Source organism: Pan paniscus, chromosome 8, assembly GCF_029289425.2.
Source record: "Pan paniscus chromosome 8, NHGRI_mPanPan1-v2.0_pri, whole genome shotgun sequence".
In the NCBI taxonomy this organism is placed as follows: Eukaryota; Metazoa; Chordata; class Mammalia; order Primates; family Hominidae; genus Pan; species Pan paniscus.
This window is the reverse complement of record NC_073257.2, coordinates 127,940,517-127,960,623: the sequence shown is the minus strand read 5'-3', so window position 1 is coordinate 127,960,623 and position 20,107 is coordinate 127,940,517. Positions and strand designations below refer to the sequence as shown.

At 44.9% G+C, this 20,107-nt stretch overlaps 1 protein-coding gene across 9 annotated transcripts in view; it reads left to right on the top strand.

Annotated features, from left to right (window-relative positions):
• The window catches only part of GFRA1 (GDNF family receptor alpha 1), a 217,475-nt gene that overhangs the window by 189,477 nt on the left and 7,891 nt on the right, over window positions 1–20,107 (top strand). For 8 of the 9 annotated variants that reach the window (XM_003825616.6, XM_003825617.5, XM_063607532.1 and 5 more), the window contains one exon: window positions 19,352–19,405. In XM_003825616.6, the coding sequence (XP_003825664.3) occupies window positions 19,352–19,405 (54 nt within the window). Of the gene's footprint in view, window positions 1–16,070; window positions 16,121–19,351; window positions 19,406–20,107 lie in introns of all 9 variants that reach the window. The other variant, XR_010113209.1, reaches the window with a different exon arrangement.

Here is a 20,107-nt window from a genome sequence, read left to right as displayed (position 1 = left end):
GGGTTTTGGGTTACCCGCCAAGCTCCCATTTCAGGATTAATTGGCAGTCATATTAGTGACAAGCATGGCACAGGCTGTGCTATTGTTGGCCTATTCCTTCGACTTATATGAAATGGTCATATGGAAAACAAAGAAACATTAATAATCCTATCAATTACTTCATCTTCCGTGCACTGGAGTGGTCCGGTAGCTGGAAAAAGCTCAGGATATTTAAACCAAATGGATTGTGTGTGTGTGTTACTTATTTAAAGTAAATATCTTTGGAACGTTAGAAAAATTCTCTATTTTGCATCACTGTACACTGCTTAACTCTGGTGTCTTACAGTGAAGACATCTTAATGTGGTGTTTGTCGACCTCTGATTTCTGTGGTCAAATAGAGTAACAAGGATTGGGAGCTATAGCCTTGGGACTCAGGCCTCCTGAGAAGGTTTCACTGCCTCTGCCTTCCTTCAGCCCCTTGCCCTTGGAAATGCGTGACAGACCGTGGGGCACACGCTCAGCCCCAGGGCGAGCAGGGTAGGTGAGGATAGCTGTGGGCAGTTGGCACAGGCTCCAGTAAACAGCACAAGCCACATTCAAAGTTAGAGATTACTTTTGTGAGTCACATAAAACACATCTGTGGGTGAGACATGGAGGACCAGTGTGACGGATCTCATCCTGGTGGGACTTTTAAAACAGCATTCTAGAAGGAAACCACAAAGCAGCTTGCCTAGTCATGAAAGAGATGAAGGGTCCATGTGGATAATCTTCGAAAGCATGCTTCCTGTTAAAATCAACCATGCAGAGGGCAGCCGTCCTGCCCCCAACCACTCCACCAGTAGCTGCCTGGTCTTCTCTGGCCATCAGACCATGCTAGCCCTAAGGGGTTCACAGTAGAGACACCGTGGGCCCCTCTTTGTGTGGGGTGGGGGCAGAGGCCTTGGGGTGGGCATCTGCCTGGAGCAGAGAACCTGCCACATTCACTGGATTTCAGCCTAGGTTCACACCTTGCCAGCCTCCCAACAAAGCCTCAATACATTTCCTTATCTCCCCAGAGTCGTGTCAAGCTTAGAAAACAGGTACTTGTAGGATGCAGCCTAATGTCTGCAGAGTGGCAGGAGGGATGGAGGGCAGACCTAATCTGTTTAACTCCTACATCTTCTGCATTTGAATATTGAAAATAATCTATATTTAGATGGTCCCTTCCACCCTCTCCCCACGGCCCCAGTATCTCCTCAGATCCAAAGTCCATTTGTTCCAGATGGGGCCAGACCAGACCAGAAATGATTTCAAAACTCTTCTTTGTGGGGGCAAACCCCCAAAGTCTAGATGCGGCGGGAAGGCAATTATCCAAGCCTACCAAATACCCAGGACTCCACTGGCTGTGACCAAGTGAAAATTTTAAGTGTCAAGTTTTAAAAGGAAAGCTGCCAATGGGTGTTCTGTAAATCATTTGTGCCAGCAGACTGACCCCATTATGTCAGCTAATCCTGGAAATACAGGAGGTAAATTTCAATCTTCTAGCACGGAGCACTTAATCAATATTCTAAATGTTTTTCTTGCAATTTATGCTAGCAGAGCAATGGGATGCTTTGGCGGCCCGTTAATCTTCCACCAGAGAAGAGGCGCTTGAGAGCCAGTCCAGGGTGCTGGGATTTTGCACAGGATGATAGACTGGGAGGAGAGGAGGCCTGGGAAGATGGAAGCGAGGAAAGAGAGGTGCTTATTTCCACACCAGACTCCTGGCTCCGGGAAGGGGGTTCACCCCCTGTACTTACCCCACCCCTCCAAGTAGGGTGAAGTAACCCTGAGAGCAGTTCTTCCGCACTTTCCTTTTCACCCATGGTTAACAGTCTAAGAGTTGGTTTTCCGGGAAAAGCTTGAGCTTTGGAGTTAGTTGGACCTGAGTGAGAATCCTGGCTCGCCTCCTGTGGCTCCATGACTATTGCTTGGTTTTTACCCTGAATCTCTGCTGTAAAACACCACTGAGCTCTTGGTTTTTTGTGAGGGATAAAGAACAGGGCAAGTATGCAAAGAGCCAGGCACAACAACAGGCTGACCCTTGGACTGGGGGAAGCGGCCTCCACTATTGGCATGGTTGGTGAGATGCATTAGAGATTTTGACACAGGAGGCTGGAGCCAGAAAGGAAGAGCTGCTCTCAGGAGCAGGGGGGCCACAGAGGAAGAAAGATGGAGCTCTTTAGATTGTATTGTGTCTTCTTAATTAATAAGAAGGGTTTGAGGCTGGGTGTGGTGGCTCACACCTGTAATCCCAGCACTTTGGGAAGCCAAGGCGGCAGATCACCTGAGGTCAGGAGTTTGAGACCTGCCTGACCAACATGGAGAAACCCCATCTCTACTAAAAATACAAAATTAGCCAGCATGGTGGCACATGCCTGTAATCCCAGCTACTCAGGAGGCTGAAGCAGGAGAATCACTTGAATCCGGGAGGCAGAGGTTGTGGTGAGCCAAGATCGCACCATTACGCTCTTGCACTCTAGCCTGGGCAGCAAGAGCAAAAGTCCGTCTCAAAAAAAAAAAACAAAAACAAAAAACAAAAGCAAGGGGCGGTTTGAGCTGAATGATATCCTGCCAGTTCTAAGATGTGGTCTTGGTGGAAAGTCCCAGGGAGGAGGGGAAGGGGGAGAATGTTCTTTGGACACCAGGCCAAGAAGGAAGGGAAACCAAAGGCAATAAAAGGACTAGGTCTTGAGGGATTAGAACTGATCCAAATTCCATCTCTCCGCACATCTCCTGGGAGCTTCATCTGACTTACCTGCCTCTTGGAGCTGTGACTTGGAGCTGCCACTCTGGTCAGATCTTGGTCCAGCCTGGTGACCAGAGTGGAACTAGCTGCCACGGTCCCTGCCACATCTCTTTAACCAATGCTGACATTAGGAAGAGGTGATGCAGTTGTTAACATGAAACATTCTTGGTTGCAGAAAAGACGGTATTTGAGAACTAGTCCTGCCTCTTAGCCTCAAATCCCAGGACTTTGCAGTCTTTGCCATATCTGCACTCCACTGATCCTATTATTTGCTTCATCTTTGTCTTTAAATTCAATTATGAGCTATACTTATTTATATGCACACTACTGCCTTTGAGACTCATCTGAAGCTGTTACTAACATATGTGAAAGCATGAGTTCAATGTGCTTTCTCTATATTAAAATCAATATATAAATATTAAAATTAAAACCATAATAAAGTTTGCATGCTACCTAAAATGATGTCGTATACCACCAGTAGTCCCCAAGCCCCACTTTGGAAAACATTATAAACCATCTCATTCTATGACAGATCCCAGAACAATTTGCTTTGATAACTTAGGTCACCCTAGCTTTTTATGGCCAGGCATTAATAAAACAAATGCATACGCAGTGCCTCCCCTGAGTAATCCTCACAGTAACCTCAGAAGGTCAGTACTGTTATCATTCCCATTTTTCAGACAAGAGACCCGAGGCACAGAGATACTTGATCAGGAGAGGAGCAAGGGCAAAGCAGTGTTCCTCCCTGCCCCCATTATAAATGGCTACACTGTATTACCAAAACCAGAGCACTTTAAACATTGTGTTTCTGGGTAACATTTTTCATCGCTATAGATTAAATCAGTCCCTAAATTCTTGTTGAACATCTGGCAGACTGAAGTGTCAGATTGGTTCATAAATGAGCATAAAGAAAAGTAATGATGCCTATTCTGACACCAACTGGTAGACCGCAGTACAACTCAATTCCGAGCTAAACACTCAGGGTGTCAGACTCCACAGGTTATGGGCGTGGTCCCCAACAAGACGGCCCTTGCTTCAGATGCCAGCCACACTTTGGGGTTCCCAGGCCACCTGCACTTCTGACCAACTAGTTACAAATCCAGGGGTTCCTATGACCCCCTCAAGTTCATTTCACTGGAATGATTCACAGAAATCAGGAAAGTGCTGCAAGACCTAAGATTACAACTTTATTATCAGGGTACAGATCAGAACCAGCTAGAGAAAGAGATGCCTAGGGCAAGGTCTGGGGGGGTTTCCAATGGAGAGCTTCTCTGCCTTCTCCCCATGGAATTAGGGCATGTCGCCCCCTTGCTGCATTAATGTATTTGCTGCCCAGGAAGCTCCCGGAGCTCAGTCTCCAAAGTTTTGTTAGAGTTTTATTAAGTAGGCACTATCGATTGAATCATTGACCACGTGACTGGCTGTCTTCAGCCCTCCTCCCCACACCATGAGGATCAGGAAGTCAGGCTGACCTACTGTGGCTCAAGTCCCAACCCTGTGACCCATGGTTGGTCTTTGTGGTAACCTGACCTAATCCTGAGTCATCCCATTACTCGGACACTCAGGTGTGATCCAAAGAACTCAGGAATAACAGGCACTCAAGAAATTCCAAGGATTTAGAGGTTATCTCTCAGGAACCAAGGACAAAGGCCAGTCAAATTCTTAATTATACAACAACGCCTCATCAGAGTTGGTTGTTTTAAAATATAATTTTAATTCTAGAGATGCACCGTGAAACTTCTTTTATTTTTTAAATGTTTTATTTCCATAGGTTACTAGGGAACAGGTCATATTTGGTTACACAAGTACTTTAATGGTGATTTGTGAGATTTTTGGTGCACCCATCACCCAGGCAGTATACACTGCACCCAATTTGTAGCACTGTGAAACTTCTCATAAGGAAGCCGGAGTTGAAACTGTGCACTCCACCACTTAGTAGCCATTAAACTTTGGGCAAATTACTTATCTTTTCTGCCTCAATTTCCTCATCTTTAACATGCAGATGACAGTAGAAGAGCTTCCTGGGATGTTTGCGGATTAAATGTGCTTGTGAGTGTAAAGCATGCTCAGAATGGTGCCCAGCTCAAAAATGGTACTATGTAAGTTTTTATTAGTTGTAAGTTTCAAGGGGCTTTCGGCCCAGCAATTGGATATCACTGTCCCCCTTCGTCCCACCTTCAGTGTCAGAGAAGTGCCCTGAAGGATCAGGCTGGGTTATGGGACTCAGGAGGCATTGCTTTATGGGGCCTTTTTTTCCAGCAGGCTTTCTGGTCTTTGTGGCCTGTGGAGCTCCAGTGTGTGGAGTGGAACTTGTTATGGATAAGACAAAGGATGAGGTCTTGTTAGAGTGGGGGTTTTGAAATGGAGTTTGGAGATAGGTGCTTCTTCATGAGAAGTCACTTGCTTCCCCTGGTATTCTCTGCTGAGGGTGGGCTGCACACCCCCCTGTGCCAACCCTGTCGATTTCAGTGAGGATTGTCCAGTAACCTCTTGGCTGTGAGTTGAATGGTTCTTCCAGGCCAGGCTTCCTCGACATTGGCACTATTGACATTTTGGTCTGCAACATTGTTACAGGGGGCTGTCCTGTGCCTTGTAGGGTGTTTAGCAGCATCCCTGGCCTCTACCGTCCGGATACCAGTAGCACCTTTCCTCAACTATGACAGCCAAAAATGTCCTTTCAGCATTGCCAAATGTCTCCAGGGGGCAGAAGCGCACCTGCTTGACAATCACTGCCCGAAGCGAAGGGTGCCTCAGAGACCCCCTTTTCCTTTACACTAACAAGGAAAATGGGGGCTTTTGAGAATCCTCATGTTTCTTCCTCCTTCTGTAGCAAGGAGCATAGGGAGATATAAGTGTAAACTGGTGCATTGGACCAAATCTTTCCTAGGTAGCGCAGGCAGGGACAAGGAAAGGAAGCTGTGGTTACTACTTGTCTTAGTCCATTTGGGCTATCATAACAAAATACTGTAGACTGGGTGGCTTAAGCAACAGAAATTTATTTCTCATAGCTCTGGAGGCTGGAAAGTTCAAGGTCAAGGTGTGGGCAGATTGGGTTCCCAGTGAGCGCTCTCTTCCAGGTGGCAGATGGCCGCCTTCCTACTGTATCCTCATAGGGAGGAGAGAGAGACCTCTGGTGTCTCATCCTCACACCATCACCTTCTGGTGTTTTTACGCATCCAGCACGCTGGATGATTACCCTGCAGAGAACATCTCAAAGGAGACTTTTGCCCAACGACCATAGTGGATGGAAGTGTTGTGCCAAACCATGGTCAGGCTTCTCACACATGGCTTTGAGGACGGAGGAGCTTTAGGAGGGGTGGGATTGAATGGGATTAGAAAACTAGCACCAGACATGTCAACGCTGAGCCCATAGCACAGGCATAGAATCTAAATGACTGTAGCAACGTGGATACCATTGCCTGGGCCTTTTATCTAAGAGAATGGTCTTGGGGCTGCGTGTTATTTGTGGTGTTTGGTTTATGGTCTTTGTGACGTTTTCATCGTCTCTGTGTGATACGGACTGTTTTCTAGCACCCGCTGTTATTTTTGTCACATAGAAAAAATCCAAACCTTGGCTATATCTAACCTTGGCTATACCCAGCGTTTTCTCTGCGTAATGGTCTCCTGCTCTGGCTGAGTTTATTTCCCCACTCTAGGAGGAATGAGCTGTTGGAGGGGGATCTTCCCTTAGCAGAATTGTTAAGCTGCAGGGCCCCTCACCTAGACTACATCCTTCTGGGCCCTCCTGGAAGCTTTATCACAGAGCTCTGGACCAGGCTGCCAAGTGGTTCCAGGCCCTGTGTGGTGAACCTGCTTCTCCCAGCATGGACAGGCTACCAGTGACCTCCTTGGACTTCATCTTCTTGGCTCCAAGTGCCAGCAGAGGAGCTTAGAGGGAAGCTGCATCCCAGAATCCACCCACATCAGCCTTGGGAGAAAAGAGGCTGTTGTAAAAACACCTTTTATAATAACCGCTTATAGAGCATTTTCAAAGCCCTTCAGCCAAGAAAGTGCTTGAATTCAGAGCTCAAAATTGGGTATTACCCTGTTAAGGCTGCCATACAAGCCAGCATGCTCAACTACATTTTCAATTGTGTATTCAACTCGATTGGAAATGGACACATGCAGGGTATAACTGGTACAAAAAATAGGAATTTAATCTTGGGGGCCAGGCCTTATGATAGGTACATATGTGTGGCACCCTCCATCCTAGGTATCATACATGTAAGTGGCAGCTATTCCGTAACTAAGCATTTTGCATTTACAAAATCTCACTCATGGGGAGACGTTAAGGGAAAACAGTGCTGTTCCTGCAAGCCTTTTCTTAATCTCCGGGGCCCTACTAAGTGTCGCTTGTGCAGACTTTAACATAGGAAGCTGACTCTTAGTTCTGTGGTTGCAGGAACTTGGCAAAAGGCAGCTGCCGTGGAGGACAAGCTGTCCCCCCCAGCCTGCCGACATCAGGTGCTGGGCTGCCTTGCTGAAGCAGCTGTTATCATATTGCCAGCTTCTGCAAACTTAATTCAAAAAATGATTTCTTTGTGATTGGCATGTTTGCATTGTAGCAAACTTTGGTTCAACATATTGTTAGAATACATAATACTGTAATTTAAGATTATTTTATCAGCAGTAAAGGGTTTTACAATTCATTTTAAAAGTTGTAATGGGCTTGAGCATCTTCAGTATAGTTTAATAATACAGCATTTTATAGCTGGCTGTAAAATTTCAGATTACGGTTTTAGCAATTGTGCAATTCTATTTTATAGTTTAATAATTGTTCAAATGAAGGAGAGTGTAAAGTTCCTAAAAACCAATTTAATGACTTAGAAAAATAGCTTTTATCAAAATCTATTGCACACCTTTAATGAACCCAGATGTCACCTTTTCAACAAAGGCAGGTCATGGGATCTATTTTTCCCAGCAACAATGTAGCCAGATGCCCTCTCAATTAAGCACATACAGTGCGGTATCTCTAAATTATAATTTTTCTCTTTTTAAAAACTCTTTTATCCCTAATCTCCTATAGCTAGAATAAGCCTATTTTCCAAGCACTAGGTGAACACCAGTGAGGCCAGGAGAACTCCAGCTTAAACAGGCGATAAATTGGTTCTCTCCAGAGAAGATTTTCATTTTACAGATGGCCTCTTGATCACACTGCCTGAACCCCAGCTCCTAACTCTTAGAAAGTCTCTTATGAATACATCCAAATAACTCATAGTTTACTATTCTATAAAGTGAATGGCAGAAAGGGAGCCCTACCTGATAATTTAATTATATATTCTTATTACGAGTAATACAAGTGTTATCATATATTATAGCATCTGGAAGAAGGCATGATCTCGTTGTCATTGGAATTATAGCTCATGTTACTTATATTTCTGGAATTTGCCATGGGTATGTTTTGAGGCAACAAAAGCCAGTAAAAGCGGTGGCCCAGGGATACAAATGCAGTTATCACATAGCTTAGGGAGCACACCATGGGGAATTAGGTCCCAGGACCCTTGAAAACAAGTGTGATTATTGAGCGAACCAGCTCTGGCTCAGAGCCATGTTTCTGCTACACAGAAATAGAAAAGGTCAAAGGAAGTCCCATGTGGCTGGGCTGTTTCTGAGGTGCAGTCTGGTGACCTGGGGTTCACGGCCCATTACCACTCTGTGCTATAAGCAGTGTGGTACCTTTATGTGAACAAAGGGCAGGCTGATTTTGAACTCTCCACCCGGTAAATACTTTGGGAAGAGGTCACCTGCAGCGCCTAGAACCCCTTTCTTCTATCACCCCGAAATGACACAGGCTTCCTTTTTTTTGTTTCTCATTCAGTTCTCTAGTCGTCTGACCCATCTTTGTCAGCTTGGCTCCAGGGTGTTTCTGTGGAAATTTGGTGTTCCTTGGGAACAATGTAAGCCTGTCCGTGCCTGCCATTTGGATATCTTTTGGCAGGTTTCAGTCATCTCAGCAAAGATGCCACAGCTGGAAGACATTCTTGCTGCCTTCAGACAGGCATTAGCTCTGGGCTTCAGCTGTTGTCTCCTCTTATTCCTCATCCCAGAACACCCCAGTACTATGTTATAGTACTCCAGTACTATGTTAGTACTATGTAGTGGACAGCACTTAGTGATTCTGTGGTCCCATGGAGAATGGAGGCAATACCATCCTTTGTTTTGCTCCAGTCCGACGCTCACTTTAAGATAATAGAGCTTGGCAGGGCGCGGTGGTCACGCCTGTAATCCCAGCACTTTGGGAGGCCAAGGTGGGTGGGTCAGGAGTTCAGGAGATCTAGACCATCTTGGCTAACATGGTGAAACCCCGTCTCTACTAAAAATACAAAAAATTAGCTGGGCGCAGTGGTGGGCACCTGTAGTCCCAGCTACTTGGGAGGCTGAGGCAGGAGAATGGCGTGAACCCGGGAGGCGGAGCTTGCAGTGAGCCGAGATAGCACCACTGCAGTCTGGCCTGGGTGAAAGAGCAAGACTCCGTCTCAAAAAAAAAAAAAAAAAAAAAAAGATAATAGAGCTCAAGCAAAACACAGCATCAATTGTACTGATGCCTGACAAGTGATCATGCAAACAAGTGCAGGGTGGTTAGTTTCCAGTGTTGATTTTTTAAGAAAAGGAGACTATCATACTTAGGAGAAGATGCTGAAGGGCCAGGCCTCTTGATACAATAAAATTCAAACCCTCTGCAGGCTAAGATGGAGAGTAGCTTAATCTCTTTGGTCCTTGGATTTATCATCTAAAATATGAGAATGATAAATGCTACTGCCCAGGAGTGTTATAATTATTAAACAAATTAAATCCTTCATCACAGTAACTCAGCCTCCAGGACAGTAACATTTATACCATTATTTTATTCTCCTGGGTGGTCTTTGCTGATGATGACATAGGAGGAGCCTGTGCCGAGGCGGCATCCGGTGACTTTTACCCCAAAATTCATCTGAGAAATGAACTTGAGCATCATATAGGTGTGCTACCTTGCAAAAATAGACCAATTGTTTGATCACCCGTTTATGATGTCTTCTCCTAAGCACTTTTTTTTTTAAACCACTATTCTCAAAAAACGAGAAAGACTTAGAGAGAGGATGGGAAGATAAGGTCCTCCTCAGTGCATTATGGGAAAAGCCATTAGGCCACCTGCACCTGTGGTCCAGAGGGCAGTAAGGCCAGCCCATCAGAAGGACAGTAATTCAGCCCTTGGACAATTGCTTAACCCAATTGCTGGGTAATAAACATGCTTAATAAAAAGGAATAGGACGTCTGCACTATCTTGGCTATAAATATGCTCTCTTGTTCTGGGTAACCTGTGAGAATACCTCTGAGCACACTTAGATCACATACTATAAATAAATCCAATTTCTTATATCCCCTACTGACCTTTTATCCTTAGGACTTCTAGCCAGCCATGTTCCCCTGAATAATAGGTTCTGCATGTTCTTGAACCATGGAACTCCCTTATGTGGAAGCAAACAGCCCTGGTTCTCTTATTGGGTAAAATTCAACCAAGAGCATCCCTCCTCTCTGCCCCTTATATTTCAAACCCAAGAAAATGAGACTCTCTGGAGAGGAAACTCAAGACAGTGGGCACTGAGTCAACATTTTGGGAGTTTTCCCCAGAGTGGCTGTCCCCTGCCTGCCCCTCTGCTGCAGGGACCTCAGAGAGGCACTCACCACTGGCATCTTGGAGGAGCAGAAACCTCCTGGCCTGGCTTGACCTCTGACTTCCTACAGAAGCTGCATTTGTAGAAGTTGCTCCTGGTTTCTGGGGTGAAGCTTGGGAGGACACCCTTGGGCTCTGTATTCCTTTTCAGACTGTTGAGTCTGTGCTGCCTGAGCTGTCTCTGTCCATGCTGGCTGTGTGAGCCTGGGCTTATGACTGCACCTCTCAGAACCTTCTTTAGCTGTCACCAGGATAATGAGCTGTTTCTGAGGGTTGATGTAAGATATGGGAGATAATGGACAGCCTGTCTAGCATGGAGTCAATATGCATTGATTTTTAGAGTTAGAGTGACTGGGTTCAAATCTCAGCGCAGCCTCTTCAAGCTGTGGAAACCTGAGCAAGTCATCACCTCTCGGAACCCCTGTTCCTGACCCATACGAATGGGGAGCACGCCCCTCAGAAAGTAGTTTCAGCAATGGGTGTATTTGGTAAAAGGCAGATGGGATCATCATCGGTGAAGGCTATTTGTGACAGTAATGATCACAGTCATCATCACTATTCATCTACTTGGTTTTCCTATACTTTCTAGAATATTTTTCTCTAAAAGCACGTATTCTAAAAAAATTTTAAAGGTTTTTTGCTTTTACCTTGTTTTTTTGCAACACCAACCATGTTCTGTCTTCTGAACCAGAGGATGAACAAAAGCCCCTGGTCCGTTATGTCTCCAAACCGTGGTGTTTTATATCAAACCTTAGTTACCACCATAAGTCACAGAGCCATTACGGGGCTGCACTCAGCTGCACATAAATGCACAGGAGAATGAGAGGCTTAATAAATATTATCTGATGGTGATGAGGATGCGTGTCTGATGAGATAGGCTTCATGCACTTCTCATCAGGGACAACAATGAATCTTTTCTGTTGCTCTTGCACATTTGCATTCCCAACTGCACATTCTGAGAAAACAAATGTTTCATTTTAGGGCCGTCCCTCCTAGCTGCCTTTATACCATTAATGCTGAATGTTCGCTATACAAAACAGCCGCCCTCACCCCAAACCAAAACGTCTTCAAAATGTCTTTCACACATTTTTGTCATTATCTTATTGTTAATTGCGCATAATTTTCTAAAATACAGCTCATAATTGCTTCTTGTCTGAATATTTTACTAATCAAGCAAGTTAACCATGAATGAAAACAAACAGTTCTCTAATGTATTTCTGCAACCTGTGTCTGCCTCAGCGTGGGGAAAAGCAAAAAAGATGTAAGGTGATCCTGTGAAGGTATGAAAAGAAGTAAGCCCAGCCAGGGCACCCTGTGAAGCTCTATGCTGTAGACAGAGTCTGCACGCAGCACTCCTTGCCATCTTGCCATTAGTGTTAAATTACAAGTACAAAGCTGCAGGCATCCTTTTATGGTGCGCTGGAGACTGACAAGGAAGCCCGAGGGAATGCTTAGCTAATGGAGGACTGTTGATATATCTTACTGGACTGTGTCTCTTTCATTGCATTCATTTTTAAATCTGAGGAATCACAGATGATCACAAGCCAGTTCTCTTCAACACAAAGTTCGCAGGCCCGATTAGCGTGAGGTTTTGCATTTCCCACTTATGCGTCGATCAAAGAATGACCATCAACCACAGAGAGGCTAAGAGATTGTCCACAGCAACTTGAATTTTGAAAGGACTTCCATCTAGAGTATCACATTAGATTTTCACAACCCTGTGATTTGGACAGTAGGGCAGGAATGACTGGAATCATGGATGATGGTTGGAAAGCTAGGAGTAGGAACCTTGTAACCTGTGCTCTTTTATTTTTTTGTTTTGTTTTGTTTTGAGATGGAGTCTGTCTCTGTCACCCAGGCTGGAGTGCAGTGGTGTGATCTCAACTCACTGCAACCTCCCCCTCCCGGGTTCAAGCAATTCTCCTGCCTCAGCCTCCTGAGTAGCTGGGATTACAGGTGCGCGCCAATATGCCCGGCTAATTTTTTGTATTTTTAGGAGAGATGGGTTTTCACCATGCTGGCTAGGCTGGTCTCGAACTCCTGACCTCATGATCCACCCGCCTCGGCCTTCCAAAGTGCTGGGATTACAGTAGTGAGCCACCGTGCCTGGCCAACCTGTGCTGTTTTTACCATAGCATATCAGTCAAGCCAGTACCAGGAGCAAGTTCTAAATTGTAGCAGAAGTTCTCTTAACTGACACTCATTTAGCCAGCTCGCCATAGAAGCCAACCTGTCCCTTTCCCTGCAAACATACTGGCTACTGCACAAGACCCACTCCACGGGCCACACTAGTGGACTTCGCTTCTTCTACCCACAAGTGCCCCTCACTCTCTCCAGTTGGGATGCAGGCTTAACAGGCATCAAATATATTTTGTGCTGGTTGTAGTTGGTATTTTTGCTTACATCATTTGCTAAGTATTACATAAATCACTGAAATAGGAGCACAGAAAAAGGACAATTGCTTCAATGCAAACTAAGTTGAATATATCTGAAAAGGCAAATTCCTGAAAACAAAAAAAAAGCCTTTGGATTAGGTGTGGGTGAGATGACTATAAAGGACCGAGTGCAATTATAAAAACACAGGAATATTGTGTACTGAGATTCTTCTGCGGGTGTCAAACGTCACTCCTGTTTTTAGGAAACTGAAACCAGGAACTGTAGACCAGGAATTATAGGCGTGGCTTATGCAAAACATAAGCCAGGGAACTCCAATCAATAGACTCTTTAAAAAAAAAATAGAATAAAGATGGTCCTGGTCACATAATCCAAAAATCAGTAAAGGAGTGATATTTAGATGGTAAAGTTTCATATAGACATACCATTTCTAAGTGATTTTGCTCTTTAATTTCCCAATTGACCACCTATGGGCCCAGTCCCCAGTCAGGTCAAACAAGAGGGTTTCCGATCTAGGCTTGGCACTAAGCTCAAACTAAATTGCACAGTTCAACTCTGACTGTCCCATTGGTGCCAGGAATCTAAGACCTTCACTGCTGGAGCCTGTCTGTCAGCTTCAAGGCTGGGATCCCCACACCCAAACACAGACATCTGGAATCTGGCTTTATTTCAACTCACTATGCACCCATTATTGGAGGCTTCACCTAAATGTAGCCCAACCTGTCTGAGCTATGCCTCCTCCGAATAAGAAAGTATGACTGCAGGTCCCTCATCCTGTGACTCGACCTGCCCAGACTAATGAAATTTGGCACCCCTGGGCCTTTCTGAAACCTGTGCTGAGTGAAATACCTTTACAAGGCCTTCTAAGAGTTTAATGTAATGAAAGCCTCTGGCTGAGGTTCAGGCAACACAGAGACAAAGCGTCTTCAGGGGGAGCAGGTAGAGGAGACCAGACAGTCCCAGGCTCAGTGGTAGAAGAGTCACCCAGGGCTACTCCAGCCCCTTCTCAGAAGCACGCTCGCCCAGCCTCACCCTGGCTGCCCTCACAGCCCCTGGTTTTCTTCCTGGCCTGGGCCAGGGTCCCTGGGGCTTGGCAGAATTAAGCTTGGAGGAAATGGATCCCTTCGTTGCTGAGCTCAGGCTCTGGAAGAAAAACACCCCAGCCCACAGGCTCAGAGCAGGTTTTATTTATGTGTCCACTTGTTTTACGCAGCTGACTTTACTGGACATTATTCAGACCAGTGGTTGCAAGTGATTGTTACCAAGTCTGTAGGAAAAGCAAACCTCCAGGAAGGTGAGTTTCAAAATAGAGAGTGGCAGATGTTTTCGAAAGGCTGGCCAACTGCTTGGGACCAGACCAGCAATAAAACTTCTCCCAGCAATCCCAGATGTCAATAGGCAAAATCCAAAGCCAAAAAAAAAAAGGCTCCAGACTTCTAGGTGGGCCACCGTTACTTAGCTTGGATTCACTAACAAGGAGCTTCTTTTTTCTGTCTTCTTTTTATATACAGAAATTAATTTGGGCAAATTGGTATCACGTACACAATAGAATTGTTATATAGTAAGTATTACCTATTGAAGTCTGTAAGCAGGTGAGTCTATCTATTAAAATACAGTGTGAATGATGCTTACTTGGAAGCAGGTTCCTCTGCTCAGTTAACCTCAATTAGGTACATACTCTTCTTCCCATGGCTTGTCTTACAAAGGAACATAAAAGATGTAGATTTAAACTGAGAAATGGTTTTGAGTTCTGGACTTCTGCTTCTGGACTGTTTTGGGACGAACTCATACAGTGGTTTTCCCTAGCAAAGGTCCAGTTTGTGCTGCAGAAGAGACTCGTATGCTAATAAACGGGTATTGACAAGTGTGATAGATGCAGCTAGGTACTTAGTGAGTGCTGGAGAGCAAAGTTGATTGCATTTTACAGTCTGTGTATTTCTCTGTTTATTGCTTGTATTCTGTCATTAAGCAAACAGGTTCCTAATATAGCAAATCTCTCTAATCAGTAAAGCAAGGAAGAAAAGAACCAGAGCATCATTAATTATGACTATTTGGCTGCAGACTGGACAGTCTGTTGCTATTGGATTGGGCAACTTCCCCTGGTTTTATTTTCTGGAGGTAGAGCAGAAACTGGCTTTTCTTATGCGTGGAGGAGGAGAGAGAAATGTTCCATGCCCTGCTGGCTGACAGCTGCCTAAAATCTGGAGCTTAAATACTGGCTTCTCTACAGAAATGGAGTCCTGGGGCAGCAAGGCCAGGCTCTGGGCGAGTGCACTTTTAAGTCTCCAATTCCATAATCAGAGTGAGCATGCTGCTCGCAAGCCTGACCTGTCCCCAGAGCTTGGGGAGAGCCTGCTGTGGGCAGAACCCGCGTAGGGACTGGGCCGAGAGCTATAAATGATGTGTGCATCTCTACGTTCTGCACAGGAAAGCTGCTGGCACCACGGCAGGCTTTCCAAATGCTAATTACTGGGGTAAAAAGCAGGAGAGGCACTGCTCTGACTCCAGGTAACAGAGGTTAACAGCCTCTAATGCATTTATTAACCCTCTGGTGCCAGGGACTGGCGAGGTCTGTCCCCCCACAATTACAGTGCCCTGAAAATTCATTTATGCGACGTGCCTGGACTTGGGGATTACCGCCAGTGACACTTTTATAATATGAGAGCAACAGCTGCTGGAGAGACAAAGCTTTACGTGCCTAAAAAACAGGTTTCCCTGGTTTTCCAGAATGTAGGGAAGGCGTTTGGTTTGGGGACAGGCTTCTCTAGTATAATTTTCATCTTCCCGTTCTCAAGATGAAAACCTCAAGGTACTATATTTCAGTGGTGGTGTTCCCCCAACTTAGAGTCAGGCAGCTTCCCCTAAACCTTATAGCTATAAATTAGAGTTAAGAAACACCCTTTCTTAAAAAGGATTAAATAATTCATTTTTCAACATACTGTAAGAATAGTTTGAATTGATTTTTCGAAAAATAAAACGCATCTTCTCTTCTTCATCTCTTGTTAAAAGACATATCATGTTTAAAACCACAAACTGTAAGGCATGGTGTCTGCATAGGTACCGGCTGGCTGAGCTCTTTGTCGGCTCTCTGCATTTCTCATAATCATCAGGGCTGTGAGGCTCACTGAAGGGCCCCTGAACACTGTGCCAGCCCTTCTATTATTGCACCCTTGGTTTTACCAGTTGGTAACTCAGGAATAAAAGGTGCTTTTCCAGTTTCTAATTTACCTTATACCTTACAAAGTCTCAGGAGTTTGGGGTTTATTTTTTCCTTCTAGTTTTCCTGGGACGTCCCAATTTGCAGCAACTGAGACAGCATTTAAAGTGTGTAAGTACTTTTTTGTGATAGCTGAAAGCGGGAGACGCCCTGCAATTTTATCTGTTTGCATTTATCATACCTGACTAGCAAGACAGTGATAGCTTGATGATGTTTTCAGAAATGCTTGGGATAAAAGCCTTTAAAATGTGGAAATAACAGGTTTCTCAGGCTTCCAAAGTGGGTTTTAAGACGCAGATTTTCTTACGTAGACTCTGGATCTGCAGAGGTAGATTTCTGACCCTCAGTAGTCACAGGAAGTTCACACTGCATACAGGACTCATAAGCATGCAACTAGCCAGAAGTTCACAGGTCTACATCCCAGGCTCTGACCCTCTCTGCAGCATGCCCGCTGTGAGAGGTCCTGGACTCCCAGCCTGATGATGTCTGTTGTTGACCCCATCCAGTCTAAACAGCTGACACACTCTGGCCCTCATCTCATTTGGTGTGAGATTTAAAGAGATCTCAAACCTATATGCAATCCTTTGATTCTGCTAATCAGACTCACAGAGCTGACAGTGGCCTGTGCCAGGTTTAGGTGGAACTCCAGAGCCTCTCTGCTCAACCTCTGCTGCTGTAGGGCTTTCCCGAGCACCCAGACCGCTCTGTAGGAAGCTTGTTAACACACAATGTAAGCAGTGTCTTTAGAGGCCTGTGTGTGGACTGCTAAGCCTCTGGAGTGCTGAGTGCCTCTGTGGGTTGGGAAGATGTTTAAAGGGAGAGAAGGCATTTTCTCAGAGCATCCCCTGTAGGGATCTGGCTGCGTATTCTTACTTGGACTCAGCAGTTCTTCCAGTTATGCCAATCGGAATGGTCCCCTAGGCAAGATGAGCTTGAGAGGTGCTGCTTCCAGCTTTAGCCAATGGGACTACACGGAGACAAGGCCAGAAACTGAGCTTTTCCTTTATACAGAGGCCAATGGGATACCCGCTTTGGGGGAACAAGAACTTGGCGACTGCACAGACTTGGAGCTGATCTAAATGCATTTTCCTGTGAAATTGAAGTTATGCCTGCCATTTCCAGGTAGAAGACAAGATCCTTGGAGTTTACACCTGTGCGTGTCTCCCTGGTTGAAAGCTTATAAATTCTGAATGTAGTGTGAAACCCTCCGTGACTAATGAGGGTCAGAAATCTACCTATGCAGGCAGAGTCCACTTAAGAAAACCTGTTAAGATAGAGGCCTTTTCAAGTCCATTGATGAAAACCCCTTTCTAATCATTTAATAATGGTAGGATTATACTCCTGCAGTATAGCTAATGAGTGTCACAGATTGAGTATACAATGAATAAAACACTGTCTGCTAGTGCTAACCATACTGAACAAAGTAGAAAGGAGGCCTTCCCAGCCCTTGGAACTCTTAGAAGCTACTGTGGTCTAGGACACTCAGGTGCAACTTGGCTGTGACCACGAGCATAGGAAGAACTTGAGGACATAATGCATCCCAGTCTAGAAATCACGCTGCCTTCCCTGTGCAATTCAGTAAATTTGTTAGTTATGCAAAGGCCCTTAGCAAGGGCTTATGTCTTTTGTAGATTATGGCCTAGAAAAGGCAGAATGTGATGTTTTAGGGCCATTTTGGTATCTGGGCACAATTCCAAACTTGAACAGAAATAAAACATGTAGAGCACTACACATTACTCTCTGTAGGTGACAATGCAGTGGACCAGATTTGCTATTAATATAGATTAAAAGTAGGCTTTTGAATCAGGTTCAATTCCTCTTCCAATTTCCCCTCTGATCTTCTTATACATAACATTTAGTGACCTTTGAACAGCCCAGGGATTCTTCACAGTGTCTTATTCTTGATGCTTGTTTAAAGGTTTCTATTTCATATTCACAGCTGGCATATGCAAATATAGGTAAAGATTATGATGCCTCCCAAGTAGCATTATGGTCAATAAATTACTCCTTGGGTGAACATGCTGTCATTTTAGCTTAGCGTGTCTTCCAGGAGTTGCAGAAGTCACAACAGGCAGCCTGCCAGTGCCATCCACACAGAGCTGGTTGCCCAGGTCCTCCTTGATTCAAGTGTAACGCTTAACCAGGGCTCAGCCCGTTGACAAATAAGCTGTCTGTCTGTCAGTGCCAAACGGCTCCTGTTGCTGGGGATGAGGAAGGAGCATTGTGGGAGTTCTTTGTATGGATTTTGGGGAGAACCACTGTGATGCAGGAGGTAGCACATTTTCATTTAGGAATTGAAGAGACTGGGTCTGCATCCTGACTCTGTAAGTAAATTGTTGTGTGACCTTGAATTAGTCACTTAACTTCTCTGGGCTCTGTTTTCCTTTGTAAAATGGGAGGGTTGTACCAGGTCAGTTTTCACACGCATTTTCACTGTAATTATTTGAGCAATGGGACCTTTCCTATAATGAAATTGTCAGGTAGAAGCCCAGTGGAGGGTTGTTCCAGTTGAGGAGAAACAGGGAGTTCAATGCTTTCACAGCTCAGTCCCCTTGCAACTGCTCGGGAAGCCATTTTCAAATGGCTGGATTGAGTATCTGTACTGCTCTGTGTGATTCTTTGAGGATGCCCATCTGAAAGGGTCCCTGTCCTGTGCCTTAGCCCCGGATTCTATGTGATCCTAAACAGTGACTAGTGAGTGGTTTCCTCACTAGAGAGGAGCCCCAAGAACCCAGGGACCAGGTCCTTTTTTGTTCATCACTATATACCCAGCATTGGTAAACAGTAGGTGCTCAGTAAGGGTTTGTTGACTGAAGCAATGAATGAACAAACAAACAAGCCCAGGAAGGTCTCTGTCTGTATCACTAATAAATGCAGATGTTTATTGCAACGTTTTTACCTAGAAGGAGGTACTTCCCAAAAATTAACTTTAAGAAATGAGGGGTTACTTCAAAACGTTTTCTTTAGTAACCTAGTCCTGGGCTGCTCCTTCAGGAGCCACTTGGCTTTGAAATGGGGTAAGTCTGAATTGAGATGTGCCATGCCAAACACACCAGATTTTGAACACTTAGTATGGATAAAAAGAATGTAAAGTATCTTATTAATATTGAGTACGTTTTGAAATGGTAATATATTGGGTTAAATAATATATATTATTAAAATTAACTTCACCTGATATCTCTTTATTACATGGCTACTAGAAAATGTTCAATTATATATGGAGCTCACAGCTGTGTCTCACATATTTATCAGAGAGCATTGCCCTAGACAGCTGATTGATGGATCATCAGTAATTACTCTTCTGTATTATGTTTGAGCATTTTTTTTCTTGTCCCTCTCCAGGCACAGAAGCTGAAATCCAATGTGTCGGGCAGTACACACCTCTGTATTTCCAATGTAAGTATGTTTCTTTTGGAGGCTTCGTGCATTTATAGAAACATAGCCTTTGGGCCCCTGGGGGCAGGGTATCATATAAAGCATTCAAAGACAAGAAGGTATCCAGTCCACAAGAAATCTAAGCCACCCTCCATGACCGTCTGCCCTTTGAGCAAGGTGAAGACTTTGAATTCCAGTTCACAAAGTTGGAAGTAAGCATGGGACCTGGAATCTTTGTCCAAGGATTAATACAAGTGTTCCAGGGCCCCGAGCCTCTCTGTGATCACAGTCATGTAAAATCATCCAGCACAGAGACGATACATAGCAAATCTCACTGCTTACCAGATGTTCTCTATCTGTGGTGCCTCTGACCTCCACAGGCCCCCATGGGTAGATTAGAGCAGATACATTCCTTTCTCCAGTTTACAGGTGAGGAGACCAATAATTCTGCTGTGTGTGGGCCCTGGTTTCTTGTGTAGGAGGGTGGCATTATGGGATTAAGCAGGTGCTGGTGACAGGGATGGAGGACTCTACCCTGGGGAAGGACAGCTGTGCTGGCTGGGAATCCAGAAGCCAGAGTTCTGGTTTAGTTCTCCCAGCAACGAGCAAGGCAAGCTCTTGCTCTCTCCAACTCCTCATCTATAAAATCTGGGATTGAACTGGCTCATGCAGGGAGAGGCTGCTCTGCCTGTCTCCAATGCTGTCAGTTACCTGTGCAACATG